The sequence below is a fragment of the Muntiacus reevesi genome, chromosome 9, assembly GCF_963930625.1.
Source record: "Muntiacus reevesi chromosome 9, mMunRee1.1, whole genome shotgun sequence".
Lineage (NCBI taxonomy): Eukaryota > Metazoa > Chordata > Mammalia > Artiodactyla > Cervidae > Muntiacus > Muntiacus reevesi.
The window spans coordinates 1,871,237-1,895,858 of NC_089257.1; the positions used below are offsets into that span (position 1 = coordinate 1,871,237).

Below are 24,622 nucleotides of genomic sequence, written 5' to 3' on the forward strand. Positions count from 1 at the left end.
GCTGGGGCAATGGCGGGGGACTCTGGGTTCAGGGAGGTGAGGAGTCCTGCTTTCACAGTGGGACCTGGTGAAGTGCTGCCTGGGGGGACAGCCTGGACAGTAAACCCTATTCCCAGGCTTGAAAACAGACAGGGGGTGAGGAGGAGCCCGTGAGTGGGCAGGGAATGACATGTATGCAATGTGCTGTCACACAGCTGGGACCAGAGCTCTCCAGGACATCCGGGTCTCCTCGGGGAAGACTGGGATCCGCGGCGGGGCTATTTAAGGATGCTTCAACTCCAACTCTACTCAGTTAAAGAAACAGCTTGCATTCAGCTTGTGTTCATGTGATCACAGGGTGGGAAGCCAAGGTCAGGGTCCCACTCTCTGCTCTGGTCTTAACTTGCTTCATGACCTTGGATGAATGACCCCATTTCTCTCTGGGTCCCTCTCACCTCTTTTAAAGAAAATAAAAAAGGCATGCTTCAAAGTGTTTAAGTGCGAAAGAGGATAAAAGATCATATCCGCACCCTTTTTGAAGCACCATGGAAATAAACACAAAGGTATGAGATTATTCTTATATGCAGTTATCAAAAGGAGAATGAAGGTGCTAAGAAACCCCTTTAAATCCAAAATAACCTTTTCAAAGGCCAAGTCCCAGTGAAACCTTTTATTGCTGGGTCAGGAAACTGAGCAGGGAATCCAGAGACACAGTGTCCATCAATAACTGAGCTCTCTGAGACACAGAAAGACCCCAACACTGGCACTTTGGGAATTTCAACCATAGGGCTACATCAGGATGAAGAAATAAAAAAAGTAGTCACAGTACAAAGGAGGTGTCAATTTGAATAAAAAGTGTTGAAAGTATTAGTCACTCAGTCACACTGGACTCTTTGTGACCCTACAGACAGCAGCCCTCCAGGCTCCTCTGACCATAGAGGATTCTCTATGATTCCAGCATCAGGGATACTAGAGTGGGTAGCCTTTCCCTTCTCCAGGGGATCTTCCTGACCCAGGGATCGAACCCGGGTCTACCTGCACTGTAGGTGGATTCTTTACCGTCTGACCCACCAGGGGAGCCCCTTTCCCGTTTTCTTCTCACTTTCAGCATGTTAGGAAGTAGGGATTGTTCTATCTCCATTTTCCAGATGGGAAATGAAGTCTCAGAGACATTGACAGTCTTGCTGCCCGAGGTCATTTGGCTCCTCAGCCAGGGTTTGCGCTTGGGTCGGCCGCCTTTACTCTTTTCCCCCAGCAAGATATGGACAGGGCAGCCCCTGAAGGCCAGACACACTTTTGGATGGATAAGTGGCTGGTAAAGTCACCCCCTGAGCTGGCACCCACCTTGTTGCCGTTGTTGTACATGGCCACCAAGCAGTAGACGTGGTAGACGTGGCCGCACCGGGACAGCTTGCCCACCAGGTCCGGCTTGACCGTCGGCTGGGGGCCCTTGTAGCCCGACGGGGCCGTGAGGCGCTCCATGCAGATGGTGCAGTCCTGGGGCAGGAAAGGGGCAGAGGAGAAAGACCATCAGTTCCCACTCAGGCTGGGAGGCCACAGCACCTCCACGGTCTTCCAGCATGATCTCAGGAGCCAAGGGGGCTGTTATTGCTCCTCTTCCAGAAAGCCCACAAACCAGAGAACACATGCCTCTGGGAATCTAGACAGAATTCTGTTTTCTTTGGCACAGCAGAGTAACTCTTGAACTAATACCTGATGGTGATACATGCTAATTTAGGCTGCCATACAGAATGATAGCCCCACCTTGGGGGCTGTGACTGTCCTTCCGTGGGGTCCCTCAGTGGTCTGTGGAGGAAACCACTTGCTGATTTGACCCACTGACCATTTACTTATTTAAGTGGGACATTTGTAAAGGAACTGTATTTGAAGTGCCCTGGAGAGGCTGCAGCATGTTTTAACATTAGGGGCTGGATAACTCTCTGCTGAGGACTTCCCTGGTGGTTAAGAATTCACCCGCCAGTGAAGGGGACACGGGTTTGATCCTGATCTGGAAAGATTCCATACGCTGCAGGGCAACTAAGCCCGCATATGGCAACTACTGAAGCCCTGTGTTCCAGAGCCTGTGGTCTAGAACAAAGGAGGAGGCGGCAGAGAAAGAGATGGGCAGAGAGATCGCATCACCAGCTCAATGGACATGACTCTGGAGCCTGGCTGGCTCCAGTCCATGTGGCTGCAAAGAGTCAGCCATGACTCAGCGACTGAATAAACAGTTCTTCACTGTGGGTCCTGTCCTGGGCCTTCTGAGCAAGGTGGTGGGTTCAGCAGCATCTTTGGCCTTGGTTTGCTGGATACCACCAGCATCCCCCCTTCCCTCCAGTTCTATAAAATCGCCTCTAGTTGAGAATCTCTGATCGCCATCAAGTCCATTTTTAAGTTGGTTCCCATAACTTATCACACTGCTTTGCTTAAATTCACGGTAAGGTAGTTGAGCATCAGTCAGCAGTTTGCTGAACAGGCAGGTGTGAGAGGTTAAGCCACAGCTGTGGCCCAGGACATCCACTCCGACCAGCTCTGCATCAGTCGGAACCCAGAAAGCAGCGCCAGCCGCCTCCTGCAGAAAACTGGCCGAGGAGATGACTCGGGGGGTGGGGAGGGTGAACCCCGCCCCGGTGGCTCTGGACTCACCTCGTCTGGCGGATGCCGGACTTTCTGCAGATACTTCTTCAACACTTCTTCTGGGGTTTTCCCTGTGGGGACAGGATGGTCAGTGGGTCGCCAAGACAAGTTGGACATGCCAGAGAGAGGGGCGTTGTTAGCCAGGCTCAGAGCTTTCAGAAAAGATGAGGAATCATCTCACAGTTGGATTTAAGAATGGAAACGGGACACAGGGGTGGAGGCGGGAGCTAGGTGGTCTGAGGTGGGAGGTGTTTACGTCTGCCTTATCTCCTGCGGTCACTGCCCTGACACCAGCCTGCCTAATTGCAACAAATCCACTTTTTCACTGTCACGGGCCGCGTGGGCTTCCCTTCCCCACCATCAAAGAGCCTGGACCTGCCCACAGGCTGCATCGAGCTAACAGTAATGAAAGCACTCTGTAAAGAGTTGCACGTTTTCAAACACTGGGCCAGTTTATGGCATTTGCTTCACGATGTGCTAAGGACCGTCTTGATCTGTAACGTGGCGTCAAAGCGCCATCATTTTTATGGGAAACTGGGACTTGACGACTGCAGCTTTCTGACGGTCTTCCTCCTGCCGATGGTGCGGGCGCTCTCTGCCCAGCCGTAGGGAGACGGTGATGCGTCCTGGCAGGGGCAGTGACTCTGGGATCTGGGGGGAGGGGAGTCAGGCCCCTGAGAGGCAGCCTGGACTAGGAGTAGGGGTTGGCATGAGACAGCCGTGCCAAGGGGCAGAGAAGGAATAAAGGGTTGGAGCCCCCTTGGCCTGAATGTCTCTGAGCTAGCTTGTCTTTCTCACCTAGACAGCGGGCAAGAACAATAGCACCTGCTCGGAGGGGCGCTCCGACAGTTAAACTCGCTAATGCACAGGCAGCCCTGCCGCACGCGGCCGGCTGAGAGTTGGGTAAGTGTTATTAATAGTAACAGGAAGAATGGGAAAGCGCAAAGTCCTGTCATTTCCTATGAGACCGCCAGGAAGGCAAGCGAGTTCATTTAATCAGAGAAAGTCGATAGACTGCAAAGGTAGGACAGGGTTTCACCAAGTGGCTCCTCCAACGTCCAAAAGCTGGGGTGCAGGCCCTCCCTTCCCACTGCCCTGCTTCACTTACAAGAATTAAGCTTCTGTCGACTGAGAGCCTATTGCTTGCTGAGCTAAGTTATAACACACATATGATCCCACTGAAACGTCACCAGTTTGCAAGGGGAGGGCTTAGGGCTGACGGTCGAATCATTTAGAAACTGATACTAGAGACCAGGGGTTTCCCAGGTGGTGTGTTAGCGGTAAAGAATTTGCCTGCCAAAGCAGGAGATACAGCTTTGATCCCCGGGTCGGGAAGATCCCCCGGACGAGGAAATGGTAACCCACTCCAGGATTCCTGCCTGGGAAATCCCCTGGACAGAGGAGCCTGGCTGGCTACAGTCCATGGGGTCACAAAGAGCTGGACAGGACTGAGCGACTGAACACACACACACACACACGCACGCACGCACGCACGCACCCCAGAGCTAGAGAGAGTGGCCGCAGAGGTCAGGCTGGGTCATCGGGGCCCAGGTAGGCACAGGTATTGACCTCTTAGCTGCGGGACTGTGAGGAGGGGGGATGAGCTCTTGAAGGAGGGTCAAGGAGCCAGAGCTCCTGGAGTGCCCAGAGGGACACGAGACAGAGGTGACTCCCACTGACTCCCAGGACACACCTGCTGGGTACCAGCTGTGTCTGTTGCAAAGGGGAGAAAACTGAGGCTGGCTGGGGTCTCATGACTTGCAGGGGACAAAGCTGGGATCTGAATCCAGGCTGTTCGAGTTCCCATGGCGAAGTGCTCCATCTATCTAGTGTATATTCTTTGTGTCACACGCTGTATCTTTATGTGTCTATATTGTTGCCCTGAATTTCTCTGTTTCTCAAAGGGTCTCCATCAGATCCAAGCCTATCCACTTTGGTGTAATCCTGAGAGTGGAGACTAGTTAGTCCATTTAGCAGATGCAGAAACCGAGGCACAGAAGGCAGGGGTGCGACCCTCAGTGGTGGAGACAGAGCCAGGCTGGGAGCCTAGTCTGTGACCTCCCCCCCCACCCCCAGGACTCCTTTTGACAAGGAGGCTGATACCTTTCTTGGCTTGCTTCTTGGTGGTCTTGCGGCTTGTGTTGGAAACCCCGGGGATGGATTTAATTTCGCTCTTGCTGACGGGGGGTGGGTGAAGGACCAGCTTTGGTGGCCGGGTGAGACACACGGGCAGCCCTGCCGCGCTCATGAGGATCCCAGTGATTCCTGGAAGATGAGGGCGCCAGGGAGGAGGGCTGGAGGGTCAGCCCTCAGCTCGCTCTACACTCCCCTCCTGGTAACTAACCCTACACTCCCCTCCTGGTAACCCAACTGTACAGTCCCCGCCCAGTAACCGACTCCACAGTCTGCTCCCAGTAACCGCTCTACACTCCCCATCCAGTAACCGCCCAGTGACCGACTCCACAGTCCCCGCCCAGTGACCGACTCCACAGTCCCCGCCCCCAGTGACCGGCTCCACAGTCCCCGCCCAGTGACCGACTCCACAGTCCCCGCCCCCAGTGACCGACTCCACAGTCCCCGCCCCCAGTGACCGACTCCACAGTCCCCGCCCAGTGACCGACTCCACAGTCCCCGGCCCCAGTGACCGACTCCACACTCCCCGCCCCCAGTGACCGGCTCCACAGTCCCCGCCCCCAGTGACCGGCTCCACAGTCCCCGCCCAGTGACCGACTCTACAGTCCCCGCCCAGTGACTGACTCCACAGTCCCCGGCCCCAGTAACGACTCCACAGTCCCCGCCCAGCGACCGACTCCACAGTCCCCGCCCCCAGTGACCGACTCCACAGTCCCCGCCCCCAGTGACCGACTCCACAGTCCCAGCCCCCAGTGACCGACTCCACACTCCCCGCCCCCAGTGACCGACTCCACAGTCCCCGCCCAGTGACCGACTCCACAGTCCCCGGCCCCAGTGACCGACTCCACACTCCCCGCCCCCAGTGACCGGCTCCACAGTCCCCGCCCCCAGTGACCGACTCCACACTCCCCGCCCCCAGTGACCGGCTCCACAGTCCCCGCCCCCAGTGACCGGCTCCACAGTCCCCGCCCCCAGTGACCGACTCCACAGTCCCCGCCCAGTGACCGACTCCACAGTCCCCGGCCCCAGTGACCGACTCCACACTCCCCGCCCCCAGTGACCGACTCCACAGTCCCCGCCCCCAGTGACCGGCTCCACAGTCCCCGCCCAGTGACCGACTCCACAGTCCCCGCCCCCAGTGACCGACTCCACAGTCCCCGCCCCCAGTGACCGACTCCACACTCCCCGCCCCCAGTGACCGACTCCACAGTCCCCGCCCAGTGACCGACTCCACAGTCCCCGCCCAGTGACCGACTCCACAGTCCCCGCCCAGTGACCAACTCCACAGTCCCCGCCCAGTGACCGGCTCCACAGTCCCCGCCCAGTGACCGACTCCACAGTCCCCGCCCCCAGTGACCGACTCCACAGTCCCCGCCCAGTGACCGACTCCACAGTCCCCGGCCCCAGTGACCCACTCCACACTCCCCGCCCCCAGTGACCGGCTCCACAGTCCCCGCCCCCAGTGACCGGCTCCACAGTCCCCGCCCAGTGACCGACTCTACAGTCCCCGCCCAGTGACTGACTCCACAGTCCCCGGCCCCAGTAACGACTCCACAGTCCCCGCCCAGTGACCGACTCCACAGTCCCTGCCCCCAGTGACCGGCTCCACAGTCCCCGCCCAGTGACCGACTCCCCAGTCCCCGCCCCCAGTGACCGACTCCACAGTCCCCGCCCCCAGTGACCGACTCCACAGTCCCCGCCCCCAGTAACGACTCCACAGTCCCCGCCCAGTGACCGACTCCACAGTCCCCGCCCCCAGTAACGACTCCACAGTCCCCGCCCAGTGACCGACTCCACAGTCCCTGCCCCCAGTGACCGGCTCCACAGTCCCCGCCCCCAGCAACGACTCCACAGTCCCCGCCCAGTGACCGACTCCACAGTCCCCGCCCAGTGACCGGCTCCACAGTCCCCGCCCCCAGCAACGACTCCACAGTCCCCGCCCCCAGTAACGGCTCCACAGTCCCCGCCCAGTGACTGACTCCACAGTCCCCGCCCCCAGTGACCGGCTCCACAGTCCCCGCCCCCAGTGACCGACTCCATAGTCCCCGCCCCCAGTGACCGGCTCCACAGTCCCCGCCCAGTGACCGACTCCACAGTCCCTGCCCAGTGACCGGCTCCACAGTCCCCGCCCCCAGTGACCGACTCCACAGTCCCCGCCCCCAGCAACGACTCCACAGTCCCCGCCCAGTGACCGACTCCACAGTCCCCGCCCCCAGTGACCGACTCCACAGTCCCCGCCCCCAGTAACGACTCCACAGTCCCCGCCCCCAGTAACGACTCCACACTCCCCGCCCCCAGTGACTGACTCCACAGTCCCCGCCCCCAGTAACGACTCCACACTCCCCGCCCCCAGTGACTGACTCCACAGTCCCCGCCCCCAGTGACTGACTCCACAGTCCCCGCCCAGTGACCGGCTCCACAGTCCCCGCCCCCAGTGACCGGCTCCACAGTCCCCGCCCAGTGACCGACTCCACAGTCCCCGCCCCCAGTAACGACTCCACAGTCCCCGCCCCCAGTGACCGGCTCCACAGTCCCCGCCCCCAGCGACCGACTCCACAGTCCCCGCCCCCAGTGACTGACTCCACAGTCCCCGCCCCCAGTAACGACTCCACAGTCCCCGCCCCCAGTGACCGGCTCCACAGTCCCCGCCCCCAGTGACTGACTCCACAGTCCCCGCCCCCAGTGACTGACTCCACAGTCCCCGCCCCCAGTAACGACTCCACAGTCCCCGCCCCCAGTGACTGACTCCACAGTCCCCGCCCCCAGTGACTGACTCCACAGTCCCCGCCCCCAGTGACTGACTCCACAGTCCCCGCCCCCAGTGACTGACTCCACAGTCCCCGCCCCCAGTGACTGACTCCACAGTCCCCGCCCCCAGTGACTGACTCCACAGTCCCCGCCCCCAGTGACTGACTCCACAGTCCCCGCCCCCAGTGACTGACTCCACAGTCCCCGCCCCCAGTAACGACTCCACAGTCCCCGCCCCCAGTGACTGACTCCACAGTCCCCGCCCCCAGTGACTGACTCCACAGTCCCCGCCCCCAGTGACTGACTCCACAGTCCCCGCCCCCAGTGACTGACTCCACAGTCCCCGCCCAGTGACCGGCTCCACAGTCCCCGCCCAGTGACCCGTCCTCATTTGTCTCAGTCACCACCGGATTCTCCTTACAAACGTCCGTGACACCTGCTGCTTTTGCTTTTCTTGTTTTTCGCTTCTTTTATTTGTTGTTAAACTTCTCCTTTTGTATTGGGTACAGCGGATGAACGATGTGGCGACGGTTTCAGGTGAACTGCGTTTCCATGCGTCCGTCCCCCTACAAACTGCCATCCCGCCCAGGCTGCCATGACTGAGCTGAGTCCCCGGAGCTGGGCAGTAGCTGCTTGTTAGCTGTCCATTTAAAACAGACCGGCACGGACGGTACAGTCCACGGGGTCGCAAAGCGTCGGACACGACTGAGCGACTTTCACTCCACTTAAGAGCGTTGGCGTCCAGCCCAAAGGCCCTCCTAGTCTCGCCCTTCTCTCCCTCCACGCGGGGCCTCCTTACCTGCCAGCGCAGGGTTGACAGGGCTGGACCCACTCAGGTTCTTCACGGGGACAGTAGGCACCCTGCAGAATCACAGAGCAGACACGTCACGCGTTTGACAAGCGGGAAAAAGGGCCACAGCGCTGGGAGCCCCGGAACGTCGCCCACTGAGGGGTTCCCCTCTCACAGGAATCACTTGCTCCTACTAAAGCCGCAGTCTGCCCACAGCCAGAGCCGAGCCCTTCAAACCCCAGCAGAGCACGTCACAGCTCCGCTCAGAGCCTCACCGCTCAGAGCGGCCCAGGGTTCGCTCAGAGTGCCAGCGAGGCCTGTCCCGCCCTGTAGAGCCATGAACACCCCTGACCCAAGCACCCCCCGCCAGCTCCCCGGTATCCCGAGTCACTCATCTCCTCTCGGTGATGTTGCTGTTCCTCCTGCAGGCTGGGCACACCCCAGCCGCAGGGCCTTTGCACGTGCGGTTCCCTCTGCCTGAAGCGTTTTTCCACCTGACCCACGCTGGGCTCCCTGCTACAGATCCTTCAGTCTGGGCTCCGACGTCCTCTCCTCAACGACCGAGGCCATCTCATTTAACACTGCCCCCACCCCACCCCCCATCCCCCCCAAGACGCCAAGTCCTCCTCCTTGGTCCTTTTAGCTTTTTGGCCACACAGGTCGACCTGCAGGATCTTAGTTCCCCGACCAGGGATTGAACCTGGGATCCCGGAGGTGAAAGCGCAAAGTCCTAACCACTGGGCCACCAGGGAAGTCCCACTTACGGTCTTTTAAAATAAATTGTTACTTCTTACCTCCCCTCCCGAAATCTATGCTCCATCAGGACAAACACTGCTGTCTCAGTCAGAGCCTGACACTTAGCAGCATTTCACGAATATCGGTGGAAGCAATGAAAAAAAAAAGAAGCGAGTTCAAACCCCGGGGAGGGGTGGGGTACAGTCACCTCAGAAGCTTCTGGAAGGAGAGCCCCTTGCCTGAATCAGAAGCACCAGCTGCAGGGCGTGAGCATCTGCACTTTGCAGAGCTTCTGCTGAGAGGTGGGCAGAGGGAGCCCACCCCCAGCCCAACATGCGGGAACCATCGCTCTAACACCTGCCACCTCTTTACCCAGACATCACTTTGCCAACAAAGGTCCGTCTAGTCTAGGCTATGGTTTCTCCAGTGGTCATGTGTGGATGTGAGAGTTGGACTGTGAGGAAAGCTAAGCGCCAAAGAATTGATGCTCTTGAACTGTGGTATTGGAGAAGACTCTTGAGAGTCCCTGGGACTGCAAGGAGATCCAACCAGTCCATCCTAAAGAAGATCAGTCCTGGGTGTTCGTTGGAAGGACTGATGCTGAAACTGAAACTCCAATACTTTGACCACTGGATGTAAAGAGCTGCCTCATCTGAAAAGACCATGATGCTGGGAAAGATTGAGGGCAGGAGAAGGGGACGACAGAGAATGAGACGGTTGGATGGCATCACTGACTCAACGGACATGGGTTTGGGTGGACTCCGGGAGTTGGTGATGGACAGGGAGGCCTGGCGTGCTGCGATTCATGGGGTCGCAAAGAGTCGGACACGACTGAGCGCCTGAACTGAACTGAACTGAACTGAGAGGCTGCCAGGAGAGACTTCCTGATGATTCGCACCCCAGAATCTGACAACCCAACTTTGGGGGCAGTCTCCCTGCTGGGTTCTGCACCGGGTCTAGTTCCCCTCCAGCTCTCCAGGGGGTGTGGGAGGGCCTGCTCCCTGGATGCCCACCAGGGGGCAGGCACGGCCCAGCCCTGCACCTGCCTACCCCCCTCACCACCTCCAGCCCCCAGTCAGGCTGATAAGGAGCTGCGATCTGCAGGACAAAAGCCACTTTTGTTCCCTCAAACTGGCCCGGCTGGTTTACTGGTCTGGAGAAGGAGGAAACAGTCCAGCCTCCCCCGAGGGCACACCCAGGGCGGCCTGAGAACTGGGGGCTGGGGGCAGGGTCTGGAGAGACAGGGAGGGTGTGCCCCCCATCCTGGCAGGGAGGTGGGCGTCCCCACCAAAGGGCTAGTCGGGCGGCGCTGGACGCTGGGAGCAGGGCTCGAGGAGGGGGTACATGCTTATGAAATACAGAAGGGTCCAGGGGAAGGGCCCGCCAGGGGGTCGGGAGGCCTGGCTTCCGGGCCACCCCGCGGGGCCTTTGTGCGTCGGGGAGATCCATGCAGTCTCTCTGCCATTCTCGGCCATGTCTGAGTTACCGCAGCAGTGAACAGGGCGCCCCAAATCTCAGTCCCCAGGAGGAATTCGGATCTGGGTCGCATCTTCTGTAAGCAGCCCAGCCCTGTGCAAATCTGGGTGATCGTTTACATTCTTGTTTCCCAAGGGTAAGAGGAAGTGGGCTCCAGAGAAAGCCTTTTCCTGCTTTGTGGTGGTTTAGTCACTCACTCTGTTTAGTCCGACCCTGTGACCCCAGGGGCTGTAGCCAGCCAGGCTCCGCATTCTCCAGGCAAGAATTCTGGAGTGGGTTGCCACTTCCTCCTCCAGGGGATCTTTCTGACCCAGGGATCGAACCCAGGTCACCTGCATGGCAGGCAGAGTCTTTACCAGCCGAGCCACCAGGGCAGCCCCTTTTCCCTCCTCAGTTACTGTCCCAGTTTTCTCAGCTTCTTGAGGGGGTCAAGGGTAAGCATCAAGCTGAGTGCTGGGCAGACTGTGGAGCTGGAAACGCCTGGTCACCCTCCTGCAATGTTCCTGGTGGAGGTGAAAACCGGGAGAGCAGCCTCCAGGGTCCACAGCAGTCACTGTCCAGGGGGGCCCCCCGGGTTACAGGCGCCTGAACCCTTTGTCTCAAAATCAGCAGGCCAGACAGAGGCTGGCGAGCATCGACCCACCTCCTCCAGGGAGCGCGGCTCAGCTAAGGCTGCGGGACCCGACCCCCTGTTGGCCAGTCGTCGGGGACACTCCCACCACTCCTCCCCGCGTGCTCATTTTAATTTCAGTCTCGAGAATACAAAACGGAGAGACCAGTGGCAGGGTGGCGGGGAAGGAGGGCTTGGTGCGGGGAGAGTCCCTTTGCAGACGCCACGGGGACGGCAGTGTTTCTTCTGGGGGTTCTGAGCCAGCCCCGGGATGGTCAGCAGAACCGCATTCTGATCTCTCCAGTGACAGAGGTCTCACTGGAGATGGAGCCGTCTGCGTCCGGAAAAGAGGGCCGGAGGGGGGACTGCCGCCCTCAGGGGCACAGCTCCCCCCCTCTTTAGAAACTGCCCCCCCTCGCCCCGCTTCTGTCTCTGAATAATTCACGGGGTCTTTTGTTCCCCCCAGACCCTTCTCTCCAGGGCACCTCTCCCACCCTGCCGGGTCTTCCTTTTTCCGTGGGGAAGTTGCTGGGAGAGGTCACGGGCAGAGAGAGGAGGGGCCGGGCCGCTGGACGACAGCAGGTCGATGGCAGAGGCAACAAAGGGGATCAACATGCTCCTTAAGTGGCCGTGGGGGTGAGGGAGCTGGGGAGAGGCGGGGAGGAGAGGGCCGGGAGACGGGGAGCACCGCAGAGGGGCCTCCCGTGTCGGGGAAACAGTGGAGAAGGACCAGCTCATTTCTATAGCCCTTTTCAAACTGCGCTGCCCAGAACTCCGCCCTCCTCGGTTCCATCGGCCCTGCAGACACTAAAGCAGAGAGACAGAAGCTGAGATTTAAAGTGATCTGGGCTTCCTTACCCTCAGTTATGGCTTGGAGGCCACCTGGCTTTTGCCTAGGGCGCCAGAAATGAAGTGGTGGAGTCAGCTTAGATTGGACCTCAGCAACTACAGAGGGCCTAGCTCAGACAGTTCCTAGCAGTAACAATAGCAGCGTCTGAGCAAATTCTCATCACATGCCCAGCATTATGGTAAATCTCACTGAAAACCTCCTGTAATCCCCATGGCAAATCCTATAGGCAGGGAACTGTTCCTTCCCCCGTTTTACAGACAAATAAACTGACGATGGATGCTGCACAGCTTGCCCTGAGTTTTGCAGCCAGAAACCTGGGTCCCAGCCCGGGCGGTCAGTCGTCTAGAGGGTGAGCTCTTACCCCATGCGAGCGTCCCTCTCCCACAGTGGCAGGCGCCAGGAACTCCTGCGAGAGGCCCCGGGATGCTGTCTCATGCCAGCGTGGAGACAGGACCAGTGGCATCACCGGGCCCTGTCCCTCTGCCAGACATTTCTGCAGGTCCAGAGGGAGCCATGGGAAAAGCCCCGGCACCTGACCAGCATCTGACCATTTATAACTTGCCTTCGAATACAATGAGGAGCTGGGCTTTAGCCAAAAGAGCACTGATCGGACGAGGAGGCGAAGACCTGGCCCCGGCCCCGCCTCGGTAACACGTGGAGTGTGCAGCTCCCCCTGCGGAGTTCCCTCATGGCTCAGGGCCCTTGTCTGACCCTTGGAATGGGTTCCTGCTGGCAAGTGCATCTGGGCGGCTGTGAAGGAGTGCCCTCTCTTCGCTGAGGGTCACACGCTGACTCAAGGGGTGGGCAGGGCAAGCCTGCTACCCCCAGTCCACACAGGCAGGGCGTGGACGTGTAGAGTCTAGGGCCTGCCCAACGGCAGAGGTAGGGGTAACCCGGGCACCTCCTAGGCCACAGCATCCCCTCGTCTTCTCTCCGCCCAGGGCCGAGCCCCCCGGTGCAGACACCCTCCTCCAGGCAGCCCGATCTTCGCAAGCTGGTGTCCACCCTAACTGTAAGCCTTCCTGAATATCTGGGGCGAGGACTGTCTGCTGGGTCAGGCTCCTCCAGAGAAAGGGAAGACTGGCAGTTATAAGAGGCCCAGTCTCACATGAAATCTGCGGCCGGCAGACAAAGGTGGGGGGGGGGGTACCACGTGGACCTGGGTCTCTCTGATTTTATGATCAGGAAGACTAAGAAGGTTGATAAACAGGAATAACAGAATGGACAACACCCCCAAGTTATCACAAGGAATGACTGACATGCACGTAAAGAAGTCACTCAGTCGTGTCCGACTCTTTGCCACCCCATGGATGGTAGCCTACCAGGCTCCTCTGTCCATGGAATTCTCCAGGCAAGAATACTGGAGTGGGTAGCCATGCCCTCCTCCAGGGGATCTTCCTGACCCAGGGATCAAACCTGAGGCTCCTGCATCGCAGGTGGATTCCTCACCATCTGAGCCACCAGGGAACCCCCGTGGTAAGCGCTTGCTAAACATGGGCTGTTATTCCAATCTGGAGTCACTAGAGGCGAGGAAGTAGCTCTCACGGGACACCGACGGTGTGCTGGACACCGCGGTGTGCGACTGCCAGGGAAGCCGCGAGGCAGAGTCGGAAGGAGTCTGGGCTCAAACTCCCCGTCTCTGCTGATAACCAGATATGTGCCCTGGAGCGAGTGAAACCTCTCGGGTCTTCCAAGGTAAAATGGGACCAAAAACGCCTGCTTCATAGACTTGCAGGGATTAAGTAAAGCGATAAGGCCTGCAGACTAGAAGGTGGTGGGAGTCCACGAATGATGCCTGCTCTTCCTTGGCAGGCATGGTCTCCTTTAGTCCTCACTGCAACCCTAACACCATGGCCAGTATTTACAGATGAGCAAATTAGGATTCCATGATGTTAGGGAACCAGCTCCTATCACAGGGCCGCTGCTGCCGCTGCTAAGTCGCTTCAGTCGTGTTCGACCCTGTGCAACCCCACAGACGGCAGCCCACCCAGCCTCTCCGTCCCTGGGATTCTCCAGGCAAGAACACTGGAGTGGGTTGCCATTTCCTTCTCCAACGCATGCATTCATGCTAAGTCGCTTCAGTCGTGTCCGACTCTGTCCGACCCCATGGACAGCAGCCCACCAGACTCGTCTGTCCACGGGATTCTCCAGCAAGAATACTAGAGTGAGTTGCCATTTCCTCCTCCTAGTAAGAGGCAACGTCTCCTTCAGAATCCAGACCTGCAGGGACCCCAAAAACCAAAAGGCTCCCCTCCACACCACAGCACTGTGGGCCTTCCCCCTGCAACCAGGGGGTCTGGGGAAGCCGAGGAGGAGCTTAAGCCAGGGCAGCCCCTGGGTCCTCTCTGACTCAGGCGATCCTCCGGTCTGAGGCCTGGGGCTCCGGACGCGCTCCAGGTGTCGCCGCAGAAGCACTTACCCAGAGGCGATCAGCACCCGGGACTGGGCGAGGGCCAGTCGCTGCAGGCTGGTCCGATTCAAGGTGGCCAGGGCCGCGCGGCCGGCCTTGCCGTTGGCCCCCGGGGGGCTGGCGGGGCAGCCTGCGGGGGCCGCCCCTGACACCGCGCTGGAGGCTTGTCTCCGAATCGCCTGCAACGACGGGGCCGGCTTCCCGGGGCCCCGGCCAACGCCCGTGCTGTCCGGCGGCGTGGCCCCGGGGCCCGCGGGCGGCGGCGGCCCCTTGACGGCCGCGGGCGGGGCGGCGCTCCTGCGGGCGGCCGGGGCCGGCGGGGCTGCCGCGGCCTTGACGCTCCTCACCAGGACGCACTGCGGGCAGGAGCAGGGCGGCGCGCGCGGCCCCGCGGCGGCGGCGGCGACCCCGGGGGCGGCCGGCCAGGACGCGGCGCGGCCGGCGGCGCCCGTGACCAGCGGGTAGACGAGGTCCAGGCGGCGGCGCACGCGGCGCTGGCGCTGCGTCTGCCGGTTGATCTGGCCCATGGTGCCGAAGTCAATGACGTAGCCGAAGCCGATGGGGCTCAGGTCGATCCAGGGCCGCTGCTTCTCGAAGGCGTGTTGGATGGTGATGCCCACGTCCATGTCGTAGGGCGTCCAGGAGCCGTGGTCGTTCTCCCACTCCCACACCACGCCCTTCCCGGGCGCCGAGGCGGGGTCGTAGTAGTTGCGCCGGACTGGCCGGAGGGTCCCTGCCGGAGAGAGACGGAGGCGGCGGTCAGGGGCCACCCGGGGCTGGAGCCCACGGGTGCTACCTTAAGAGGTTCCGGGTAAGCGAGTCCTACTGGGTGGCCGGCACCTTGGCTGCCTTGGCTTTGAAGGAGGCTCCTTCCTGTCGTGAACCGGGAGGGTTCAGGGGTGCGGGCCGGGGCGGCGGCAGGGTGGGAAGCTCATGAGCTGCAAGGGAAGGATGTGGGTGACGCCGCAGGGTACCCCAAAGAGCACTGCCTGGCTTGGAGTCCGGAGACCCTAAATCTAGTTTGCAGTCACATTTGTTTGCTTCATATAAGGAGCCCACAACCTCCTTTTCTCCCCCAGCAGAAATTCGATAATAGCTCCTTTGCAAAGTTTTTACCATAATTAAATGTTGCTCTCTCACTCAACATGTATGTATTTGTGCTAAGTCCCAGATTTCTCAAGCACCCTGTCCTTTGCACTAAGGCACATAGCCTTGGACACATAGAAAGTGCTCTTAAATAATCTCTCTTCTTCTGTGACTCTCTAAAGGCCTAAGCCCCTGAGGGCTGAGAGGAAAAGAACACAGGTCAGGGAAACCTAGAGAAGGGAGAAAGACTCTGTCCCCACCCAGGAAGCCCACCCAGGTGGTGATGGAGCTGGCTCTCTGAACTTTTATGGGTGTGGTTAAAAAAAATAAATAAAATATCAGGGTGAGAGAACTCTCTCATATTTCCCAGCATTAAATCTTATATCAACAACAGTAATAGTGATCCTAAGAATAGCTTTCTATTTATCTAACATCTTTTATTTAAGAAGCTCAACCATCCTAAAGACAGGGTTGTGGCTGTTTAGTCAAAAGTTGTGTCTGACTCTTTGCAACCTCATAGACTATAGCCCACCAGGCCCCTTTGTCCATGGGTTTTTCTGGGCAATAATACTGGAGTGGGTTGCCATTTCCTTCTCCAGGGGATCTTCCCAACCCAAGGACCGAGTCTCTTGCATCTCCTGCACTAGCAGGCGGATTCTTTACCTGCTGACCCACCAGCAAAGCCAAAGATAGGGTGAAAGTGAAAGTGTTACTTGCTCAGTCCTGTCTGACACTTTGCGACTCCATGGACTGTATAGCCCCCTAGGCTCCTCTGTACATGGAATTCTCCTGGCAAGAATATTGGAGTTGAAGAAGGAATTCATAGGGCCTGGACTCCATCTCAGGCCTGTCCGTGCTGATCATGCTCGGCTGCCTCTCCAGTGGACTCTGAACTCTCTGCTTAGTGCCTGTGGGAACGACAATGGAAGGATAAGACCCCCTCCAGACAGGGGAATCTTGAAGATCACATCCAGGTTGCTCATTACCTAAGAGGAAGCATACCGTAATTACTCCTGTCTCCGGACAGGTCATAAACTTTTCCCGTATCTATCAGGATGTAATCACAGGCTTATCGATTATTAACTGGTTGGAATGTAACTACGGGCTTATTGATTATTGACTGTTTGAACACATGACACCTGAATGATGGGGTTATTATAGTTGTATTTACTCTACCTTTGTTTATGTAAGTCTCAAGGGAATTGAGGTGGTGGGTTTGGACACGTACACATGGGGTAGGTGGTGGATTTGGACACGTACACATGGGGTATAAAAGATTTTCACAAATGCTGGACGGGGTCCTTGGCTAAGAGGTGACTCTGCCTTGGGCCCGCGGTGTAATAAACTGCATCCACTATCTGCATTGTCCTTCTGAGTGAGTCTGTTTCCCAGAAAGCTTGGCTATAACCGAGTGGGTTGCTGTTGACTTCTCCAGGGGATCTTCCCACCCCAGGGATTGAACCCAGGTTCCTGCATTGTAGGAGGATTTTTACCATCTGAGCCATCAAGGTAGTCTCATTTAAACTGCCCAATGAGACAAACTGTAGAAATACATGTCAAGGATTTGCGTCCAGATGTGTGTGAGTAAAGATCATGTTCTTCAACCTTAGATAACTCTGCCTGCTTCCTGAATAATAATAAAAAGAGGTCCTGTAATTATAAACAAAAGATAGGGTAGTGTCAATCTGGATAATCTCGGGGTGGGTGGGTAGGGGGTGGCAAGGGCAGGGAAGAGATCCGGTTCCTGCAGGGGAACAGTTAGAGTGAGATGAACCTGCAGGACTGGCGGGGAAAACAGCCTGTAACTGTTGCCTCTTTCTCCTCTACCTCCCGGAACCCTGAATGCAGACCCATGCCCAACCCAGGCTCATTTCATGGGTATTAAGCTCAAGGCTGAGGACGCCTGGCTTAGGGCAGGAGGGGGAGACTGGGAGAGCTCCAAGGATGCTGGAATCTCTGCATCTGTCGGCTTAGGCTCCATCCATCAGAGCGGTGGGAAAAGGCTCCCCTCCGCTGGCCCCTGACCCATCCCCTCCTCCAAGCCAGAAGGAGATACCAAGACTGGGGACAGAATCCCATTCAAAGGGGGAAGAAAAGGAACAATGACTATTGAGGCCTTTGCCAGGTCGTCACCCGCCCTCCCGCCCAGTCTCCAAGCCCCTTAATGACCCAGAACATCAATATGCAGAGGCTGGAGGGAGAGACAGAACAAGCCCCCTATTCAGGCCCGGGAGCTCTGCTGGGGGACGTGGGGGGCGCGGGAGAGGAGGGAGAAGGGGCACCCAGGAGGCCCGCGTCCGCCGCCGGCTCCCCGCTAAGGAGTCAGCTCGCTGGAGGACAAAGTCGCGGCCTTCGGATCCAACGGAGCTTCCGGCCGCATCAGCCGCTCGGTCCAGCCTCCTTTGCCCACCTGTTTGCTCCCTCGCGAGTGCTCCCTGACTCCCCCACGCCCCCTAGTCACCAGGGCTGGCCTCTGGGACGCCCTCCTTTGCCGTTTTCATCTACTGAAATGTTCCTTATCGTTCAGCTCCTGCGCCACTTGTCACCCGTTTCTGGACGTGCCCTCCCGGTCCGGGCGCCACCCGCAAGGAGCCCGGGGAGCACTGCCGGGCAGCAGCATCCCGGCCTTTTTCACAGCACCGCCTGCGCGCAGCTCCCTGCCCTCCCGCGCCTAAAGCAGCGGGCGCCACGGACGCGCCTCTGGGGACGCTGGCGTCTGATCCCGGATCCCCTGTGAGTGTGTATCAGCGGCTGTGAGGACGGCAGATTCGGGCGCTCCTCGAGCGCCTGGAGTCTAAAACCAGGCCAGGAAGTTAGGAGACAGAGGCTGCCCCCAGAAGGGTGCCAGCCGCGCAGTGTGAACAGGAAACCGCACGCCCTGGGAGCTCCGGTCCCGGCAGACTTCCTCGGGGGTCAGGACGGAGACCCGCGCCAGCCGCCGCTCCGTGGCCGCCTCACACCCTGGTGCTGTCTGCCCACACTTCCCTCCCTGGCCGCCGGCACCCTCTTGGGTGCCCATCCTTCAGACCTCAGTTCATTTTCTCAAGGAAACCTCTCTGGGCCGTCCAACTGGCTCAAATTCCTGCTCCTATCATCATCATTATTATTATTTAACACCCATCTGGAGGTGTAGTCACACATTTCTTGGTGAGACTCATCTGACGAACGTCCCTCTAACCCGTGGGGCTCCCATCTCTCAGGACGGGCATCCAGGAGTGTGCTCACGGCGGCGGCCCCCATGCCTGGCATGTCCTAGGACTCAGTACCCATCCATGGAACAAATCAAGGAATAACCATTTGGAGAAGCTTTCAAGAAGTGGAGAGCATGACCGAGAGCCTAGGGCCGGGGCAGGGGGGATCTCAGGAGGTGAAAATGCTGAAGAAGGGCATCTCAGGAGAGGCGAGCTGCTGCAGGGTTGCGGGGGGCGGTCCCAGGGAATGCCTGAATACAAGGCTCGCCTGTCTGGCAGGACTATTGGAAAGTGTGGGCAGAGAGGAAGATAAACCTGGCAAGGTGTGTGAAACCAGGTCACAGGTGCTTGGAAGCGCTGGGCCATGAGGGTTTTTATTTCCAGGTCTGGTGGAGCCACTGAGGCTTGTGACACAGAGAGCTGATGGCACCGATGCATCCATGCTAACTGGCCTCAGTCGAGGCTGAATGTGCCAGCCCATGGACCATAGTCCACCAGGCTCCTCTGTCTGTGAGGTTCTCCAGGCAAGAACACTGGAGTGGGTTGCCATGCCCTCCTCCAGGGGATCTTCCAGACCCAGGAATTGAACCGGCGTCTCCTATGTCTCCTGCTTTAATGGGTGGATCCTTTACCGCTGAGCCCCTGGAGAAGCACAGGCTCCCTAGAGCTGCTCAGTTTATTGAGTACTGGGGTGGGGGTGGTGGTGAGGGGATGGAGGTGGGAGAAGGTGCTGGGAGCAGAAATGAAAAGCAGGTGATAGACCACAGACCCTACAGAGGGGCTCTGGGCAGGGCTGAGCCTGAGTAGCTGAACGCTTTCTAAGTGATCCAGGATCACCTCCTTCTGAGTCTCCTGGGGAACAGAGGAGTCACCAGGGGTCGGCCTGGCTAGGGGCCGGGCCCAGAAACCTGCACTCGAACCTCTGCCATGTTCATCATGACTGCTCAACTTTCAACTTCCTCATGTCTGTGTAGATGAGGCGCCCAAATACAAAGCTGAAACGAGTCACAGACTCCTGAGGCTTCTATCATGGGCAGGTGGTAAGATGGTGATGCCATTCACCAAGCAGAGAGGTGTCACAAGGAAGAACTGGGTTTTGGAGGGAAAGATGCTGGGTTCAGTTCAGCCCTGGAGGGCAAGTTAAAAACAGGAGGTGGACCTTGGAACCAAAGTCGGGGGACAAGAAGGATGGTGGGATTGCATTCTCTGAAGATTTTCAGAGACTGCTCCATCAAGAACAGGCGGGTCCTGGACCTGTCTGTAGTCAGGACCCTGAGCTAGATGATCGGAGGAAATCCACTGGGTCCCAAGGTGCAGTGGCTGAAGGACAGGGATAAAGGATTACACAGACTAAGCAGGAAGAAAGAGAAAGAGAGGGGAAAAAAATGTTTCCCTGGCAACTCAGACCCCGACACCCCAAAGCACCACCCAACCTGCTCTGGCTCCTGGGAAACGAGAGACAACACCTTCCAGGAGTGATCCTAGGATCCCAGAGCATTCCATCCTCCTCTGTGGAGCTCTGTGCTCAGGACGTCTCAAGCTTCTCTGACCAGCAGCCCTCAACCACACTCAAGCGTTCCCTGAGGGTGTTTGCTGTTGCAACATCCCCCGAGCCTGGGACCGGGTCCGCATGAAGCAGGTGGTGTGCAAATGTTCCCCAGAGGAGGCAGGGCACGTGCACTTGATTGGGAACCTCAGCTCTGTCGTGCACGTGCTAGAAAACTTTGGGCAACGTCATCTTTTCCAACTTGTTTCCTTCACTATGAAACCAGAACAGGGGGTCCTTCACAGGAGGACCGAGGATGGAACCAGATACTATGCGCGCGGTGCCTGCTGCCTGCCCCACGCCACAGCATCCTGTGGTCACACGCGGTGGGGAATATCGAGGGGCAGCGGGCCTAAAAATCGGCTTCTAACAAACCCTTGATTCACGCTCCATCCGACCTTTCTCACTGTGTTAAAGACATAGAAGTGGCCAGCGTTGCCTGGAAAACGCTCCCTCACACCCTGTTACTTCTCATCAGCATCTTGGGTGGTGCAGGCTCCAGACTCATCCACCCGCTGACCTGCATGGTGGGAGGCAGGGAGCCAGAAGGAACCGCAAGGCTGCCCTTCATTCTACGGATGAGAACGACGCTTAAGCAGTCAAGGGACTCAATGGTAAGGATCGGGTCCGCTGAAACTTACAGGGGACAATGATGCTGGCAGATACAGGGGATGAAGTTCCAGCTGCTGCCTACAAACAGAAACAGGTCAGCCAGGTCAAGGCGAATGGTCAGAGGGTAGAGAGGACCCAGCCAAGGCTTTGGGAAGCAGAAAGACTCCTTCACCTCCACCTGCCTGTTTCCTCCTTCTCTCTCCGCCTCAAGGAAAACTGACTCTGAATGCAAATAAGGTCAGAGTCGGGGAAGAGAAGGGCCCAGGGCAAACAGAGGCGGGCGAGGTGTCTGGGGCCCCCAGCTCTCTCCTTGGAGACAGACTGGATGAGGCTGGAGCTGGGGGAGTGGAAACGCTGAGGACTTGCTTGGCAGCAAGGCAGGCAACTTCTGAAGGAAAAAAAACAACAAAGCTCCCATGTCAGGAAATGTCCCCACAGAGGGGAGGCAACAACAACAACAACAACAACAAAAGAGGAATCGCCTCTGGGCAAGGGGCTTCCAGCTCCCCTTTGTTTATGGAGATGTGTCTGGTTCCCAGCTTCATACTGTGGCTTGGGAACAGTCGCTGCTTTAATTAAACATCGCCAGGGCTTGGCCGAGGTTGCTGGGGAGCCGCCGGGTTCCAGGTCCTACCCCGTCGTGGTTTCATCCATGAGCTGTATGGAGAGGACCTGTGTGCCTGTTGGCGGAGAAAACAGAGGAGGGGGGGCTGCAGACACCCCGGGATGCTATTCTGCTTTGGCGAGCTCCCCGACAGACCCAGCACTCCTGGGAATCCAGCCCAGGGCCTTCTGTGCCGGGTCTGGCTCGGAGGATGGTTTGGCCGACCGACCCTTAGCATGAGTGGGTGAAACCAAAGCAGTCTCTCAAAGGAAGAGAACAATGGAACAAGTAGCCCAAGGCAGTTAGAAGGATCCAGGGCCAGCTCAGGTCTAACCTGTGGGGCGCCCGAGCCTGCAGCGTCCCTGCGCACCCCCGGGCGGTGGTCAGCGTCCCCGCGCAGCACCGGGCGGTGGTCAGCGTCCCCGCGCGCCCCCGGGCGGTGGTCAGCGTCCCCGCGCGCCCCCGGGCGGTGGTCAGCGTCCCCGCGCGCCCCCGGGCGGTGGTCAGCGTCCCCGCGCGCCCCCGGGCGGTGGTCAGCGTCCCCGCGCGCCCCCGGGCGGTGGTCAGCGTCCCTGCGCGCCCCCGGGCGGTGGTCAGCGTCCCTGCGCGCCCCCAGGCGGTGGTCAGCTGGTTGTCAGGGAAGAGCGGTCAGCCCTGGGGAAGGAGGGTCTGTCCATCCACCTAGTTTCCTCCAGACTTCACCTCTGTACAAAGGACCCATGCCAGGCACACCTCAGACATCCCCCTGAACAGAGTAAGCTTTCCTCTTTTCCAAACGTGGGGCCAGGCCTGGGACCTTTATGTCACTAAGATGTCCCTCCACCTGCTAAGATTTAATCTGAAACAGGCCATCTCACAGGCCTCCCCGGTGGCACAGTGGTAAAGAACCACCCTTCCCATGAGGAGACGCAAGTGTGACCTCTGGGTGGCGAAGATCCCCTGGGGGAGGGCAGGGCAACCCAGTCCAGTGTTCTTGCCTGGAGAATCCCACGGACAGAGGAGCCTGGTGGACTGTAGTCCATGGGTTGCAAAAGACTCAGACATGACTTAGTGACTCAACAACGACAACTGAACAGCTAACACCTGCCCGTGAATTCTGAGCAGGACTGGAGTCCCCTGTTGGGTAGGGGTCTTGACCGTCAGCCCTGCTCTGGCCCCACCGACAGAGCTAGACCTCTCCAGCCACTACCCGAAGTCCACAGTTAACTTCTCCGGATCCCCCCAGGCCACGCGATCCTCCGCCCCAGTCTCCCCGCCTCCCTCTCTCTCAGTCTCCCCACTCTCCTCTGCCCCAGTCTCCCCACTTCCCTCTTTATGCCCTCCACCCCCCAGTCTCTCTCAGCTCCTCCCTCCCCCCTCTCTCACCAAGGCTGAAGCCGCCCCAGATGCTAACACTTCTGGAATCCTTTCCCCAGAAGGCTTCCCTCAATAGGCGAGTGTCTGCAAAGTCCTTGGCAGCGAGCTTGTTGGGAGTCATGGATACAGATGAAGACGGGAGCGGGGGTGGTGGAAAGACACCCCTTTCCCATGACCATCCTAATTAACGCTCAGGACATGGGGGCTTTCCAAGGCGGGCGGACATGCCCTGCGGGCAGCTGTTCTCTGACCCTCTGGGACTCTCCCGTCCCCTCTCCGGTCCCTCCTCCCGTGACACCTGCCTTTCCGGGGGGTCAGGGAGGCCTGGGAGGCTGCAGTCCATGGGGTGGCAGAGTGGGACACTACTGAGCAACTGAACTGAACTGAGCAGTCACACTCGCGGGGAAAGCCCAGCCAGAATTCCAGAAACGCCCCCAGAAACACCACCACCTCCCTGGAGAGGCTATTCAGGGATAGATGCGTCCCAGACCAGATGAGCCCGGCCCGGGGGCTTCTCAGAGAAGCAGGTCTCCCCAGCTTCCCCGCCCTCGCGCCAAGGACCTGGCGCCCTGATCGCCATCCTCACTCGGGCTGGGAAGCCGGGTTGGTAGTGGCCTCAGCGGCGACTTGCTTCTCACCAGTAGATGGGAGTTCATGTGTCCCCCATCGGGGACCTTTGTGGGAGGAAGCTGGGGACAGTTTCCTTGCAGGAATGCGCCGCCCGGCCGCCTCCGCCCCCAGGGACAAACACGCTCGGCTGCCCCGCCGGCATTCCGGAGCGGCGGCCCTCCCTGTCCCCTGTCCATCTGCGCGGGCCTGTTGCTTCCACCCTCGGAGCGCCTGAGCAGAGGCGCCTACCGCCCCGCGGCCGCCAGGCTGTGCCGGGCCCTGGCAGCTCCGCAGTCCATCGGTCTCCCGGGGAGGCCTCTCCCTCCGCAGGCTCGACCACAGCGCCGGCCTCCCGGGGATCTCCACCCTCCCCCGCGCCCGGTGCCCACCCCCAAGACGCGGCCCTGGGGAGGGCATGCCCCCGGGAGGGTTCCAGGCGGTCAGGTGGGCGACCGGGGGAGCGGGTGGCAGGCCCCAGGGTGCCCGAGGCAACGGAGGCTCAGCCCACGTGACGCTGGCGAAGGCGGGCAGGGAGACTTGCCCACCGGCCGGGATGCTGCCGCGGCCCCTCGGTTCCTACAAGAGCGGACTTGGGTACCGAGCGTTTAAAGGGGCGGGCGTGAAGGGCTTTCTTAGGGCCGAGGGTAAAGTCAGCCGGCCTAACCAGAGCTGCACGGACGTTTACTGCGGGAGGTCTCACAAGAGGATCGCGGGGCGGGGGCGCATCGCGCCCCCTCCTCGGCCGCCTGTGGGGGACCCCGCGGTCCGGAGGGGCCCCGGCGGGGGCGGCCGGCTCACCCGTGTCCTGGCGAAACTGGTTCATGGAGTGCAGGTCGATGATGTAGGGCGCGAGCCGGCGGTCCACCTGGCCGAGCACCACGCTGCCGCCGGCGCGAGGGCCGGCGCGCACCACCGCCTCGATGTGGTGGCTCACGGCGGGGCTGTAGGGCCTCCAGCGCCCGTGCTCGTTCAGCCATTCCCAGACCACCACGGCCGAGGCCAGGAGCATGGCGCGCCCGGCCGCCCGCGGGCCCCGGCCCCGAGAGCCCGACCGCCGGGCTCCGATCACGCGCCCCGCGGGGTCGCGGGGCCTCACGCACACGGGCGCGCGGCCGGGGCTCCAGCCCTCGCGCCGGGCGCCGGCGGGATCCTGCGGGCGGCGGCGCTCGGGGCGGCTGGCCGGGCTCTACTCCCCGCCCCGCGGCCCCCGCCGCCCCCCCGCCCGCCCGCCGCGCGGGCCGAGAGCTCCC

General features: G+C 59.5%; 1 protein-coding gene across 1 annotated transcript in view; it reads right to left on the reverse strand.

The window, feature by feature from the left end:
- Positions 1 to 24,508, reverse strand: part of DTX4 (deltex E3 ubiquitin ligase 4) — a 37,950-nt gene extending 13,442 nt beyond the window's left edge. The window contains exons 1-6 of the mRNA XM_065944566.1: positions 24,171 to 24,508; positions 14,378 to 15,101; positions 8,297 to 8,358; positions 4,720 to 4,881; positions 2,626 to 2,687; positions 1,324 to 1,476 (exon numbers count right to left, since the gene is read on the reverse strand). Coding sequence (XP_065800638.1) covers positions 1,324 to 1,476; positions 2,626 to 2,687; positions 4,720 to 4,881; positions 8,297 to 8,358; positions 14,378 to 15,101; positions 24,171 to 24,381 — 1,374 coding nt within the window. The 5' untranslated portion in view covers positions 24,382 to 24,508. The remainder of the gene's footprint in view (positions 1 to 1,323; positions 1,477 to 2,625; positions 2,688 to 4,719; positions 4,882 to 8,296; positions 8,359 to 14,377; positions 15,102 to 24,170) is intronic.
- Positions 24,509 to 24,622: the final 114 nt, after the last annotated feature.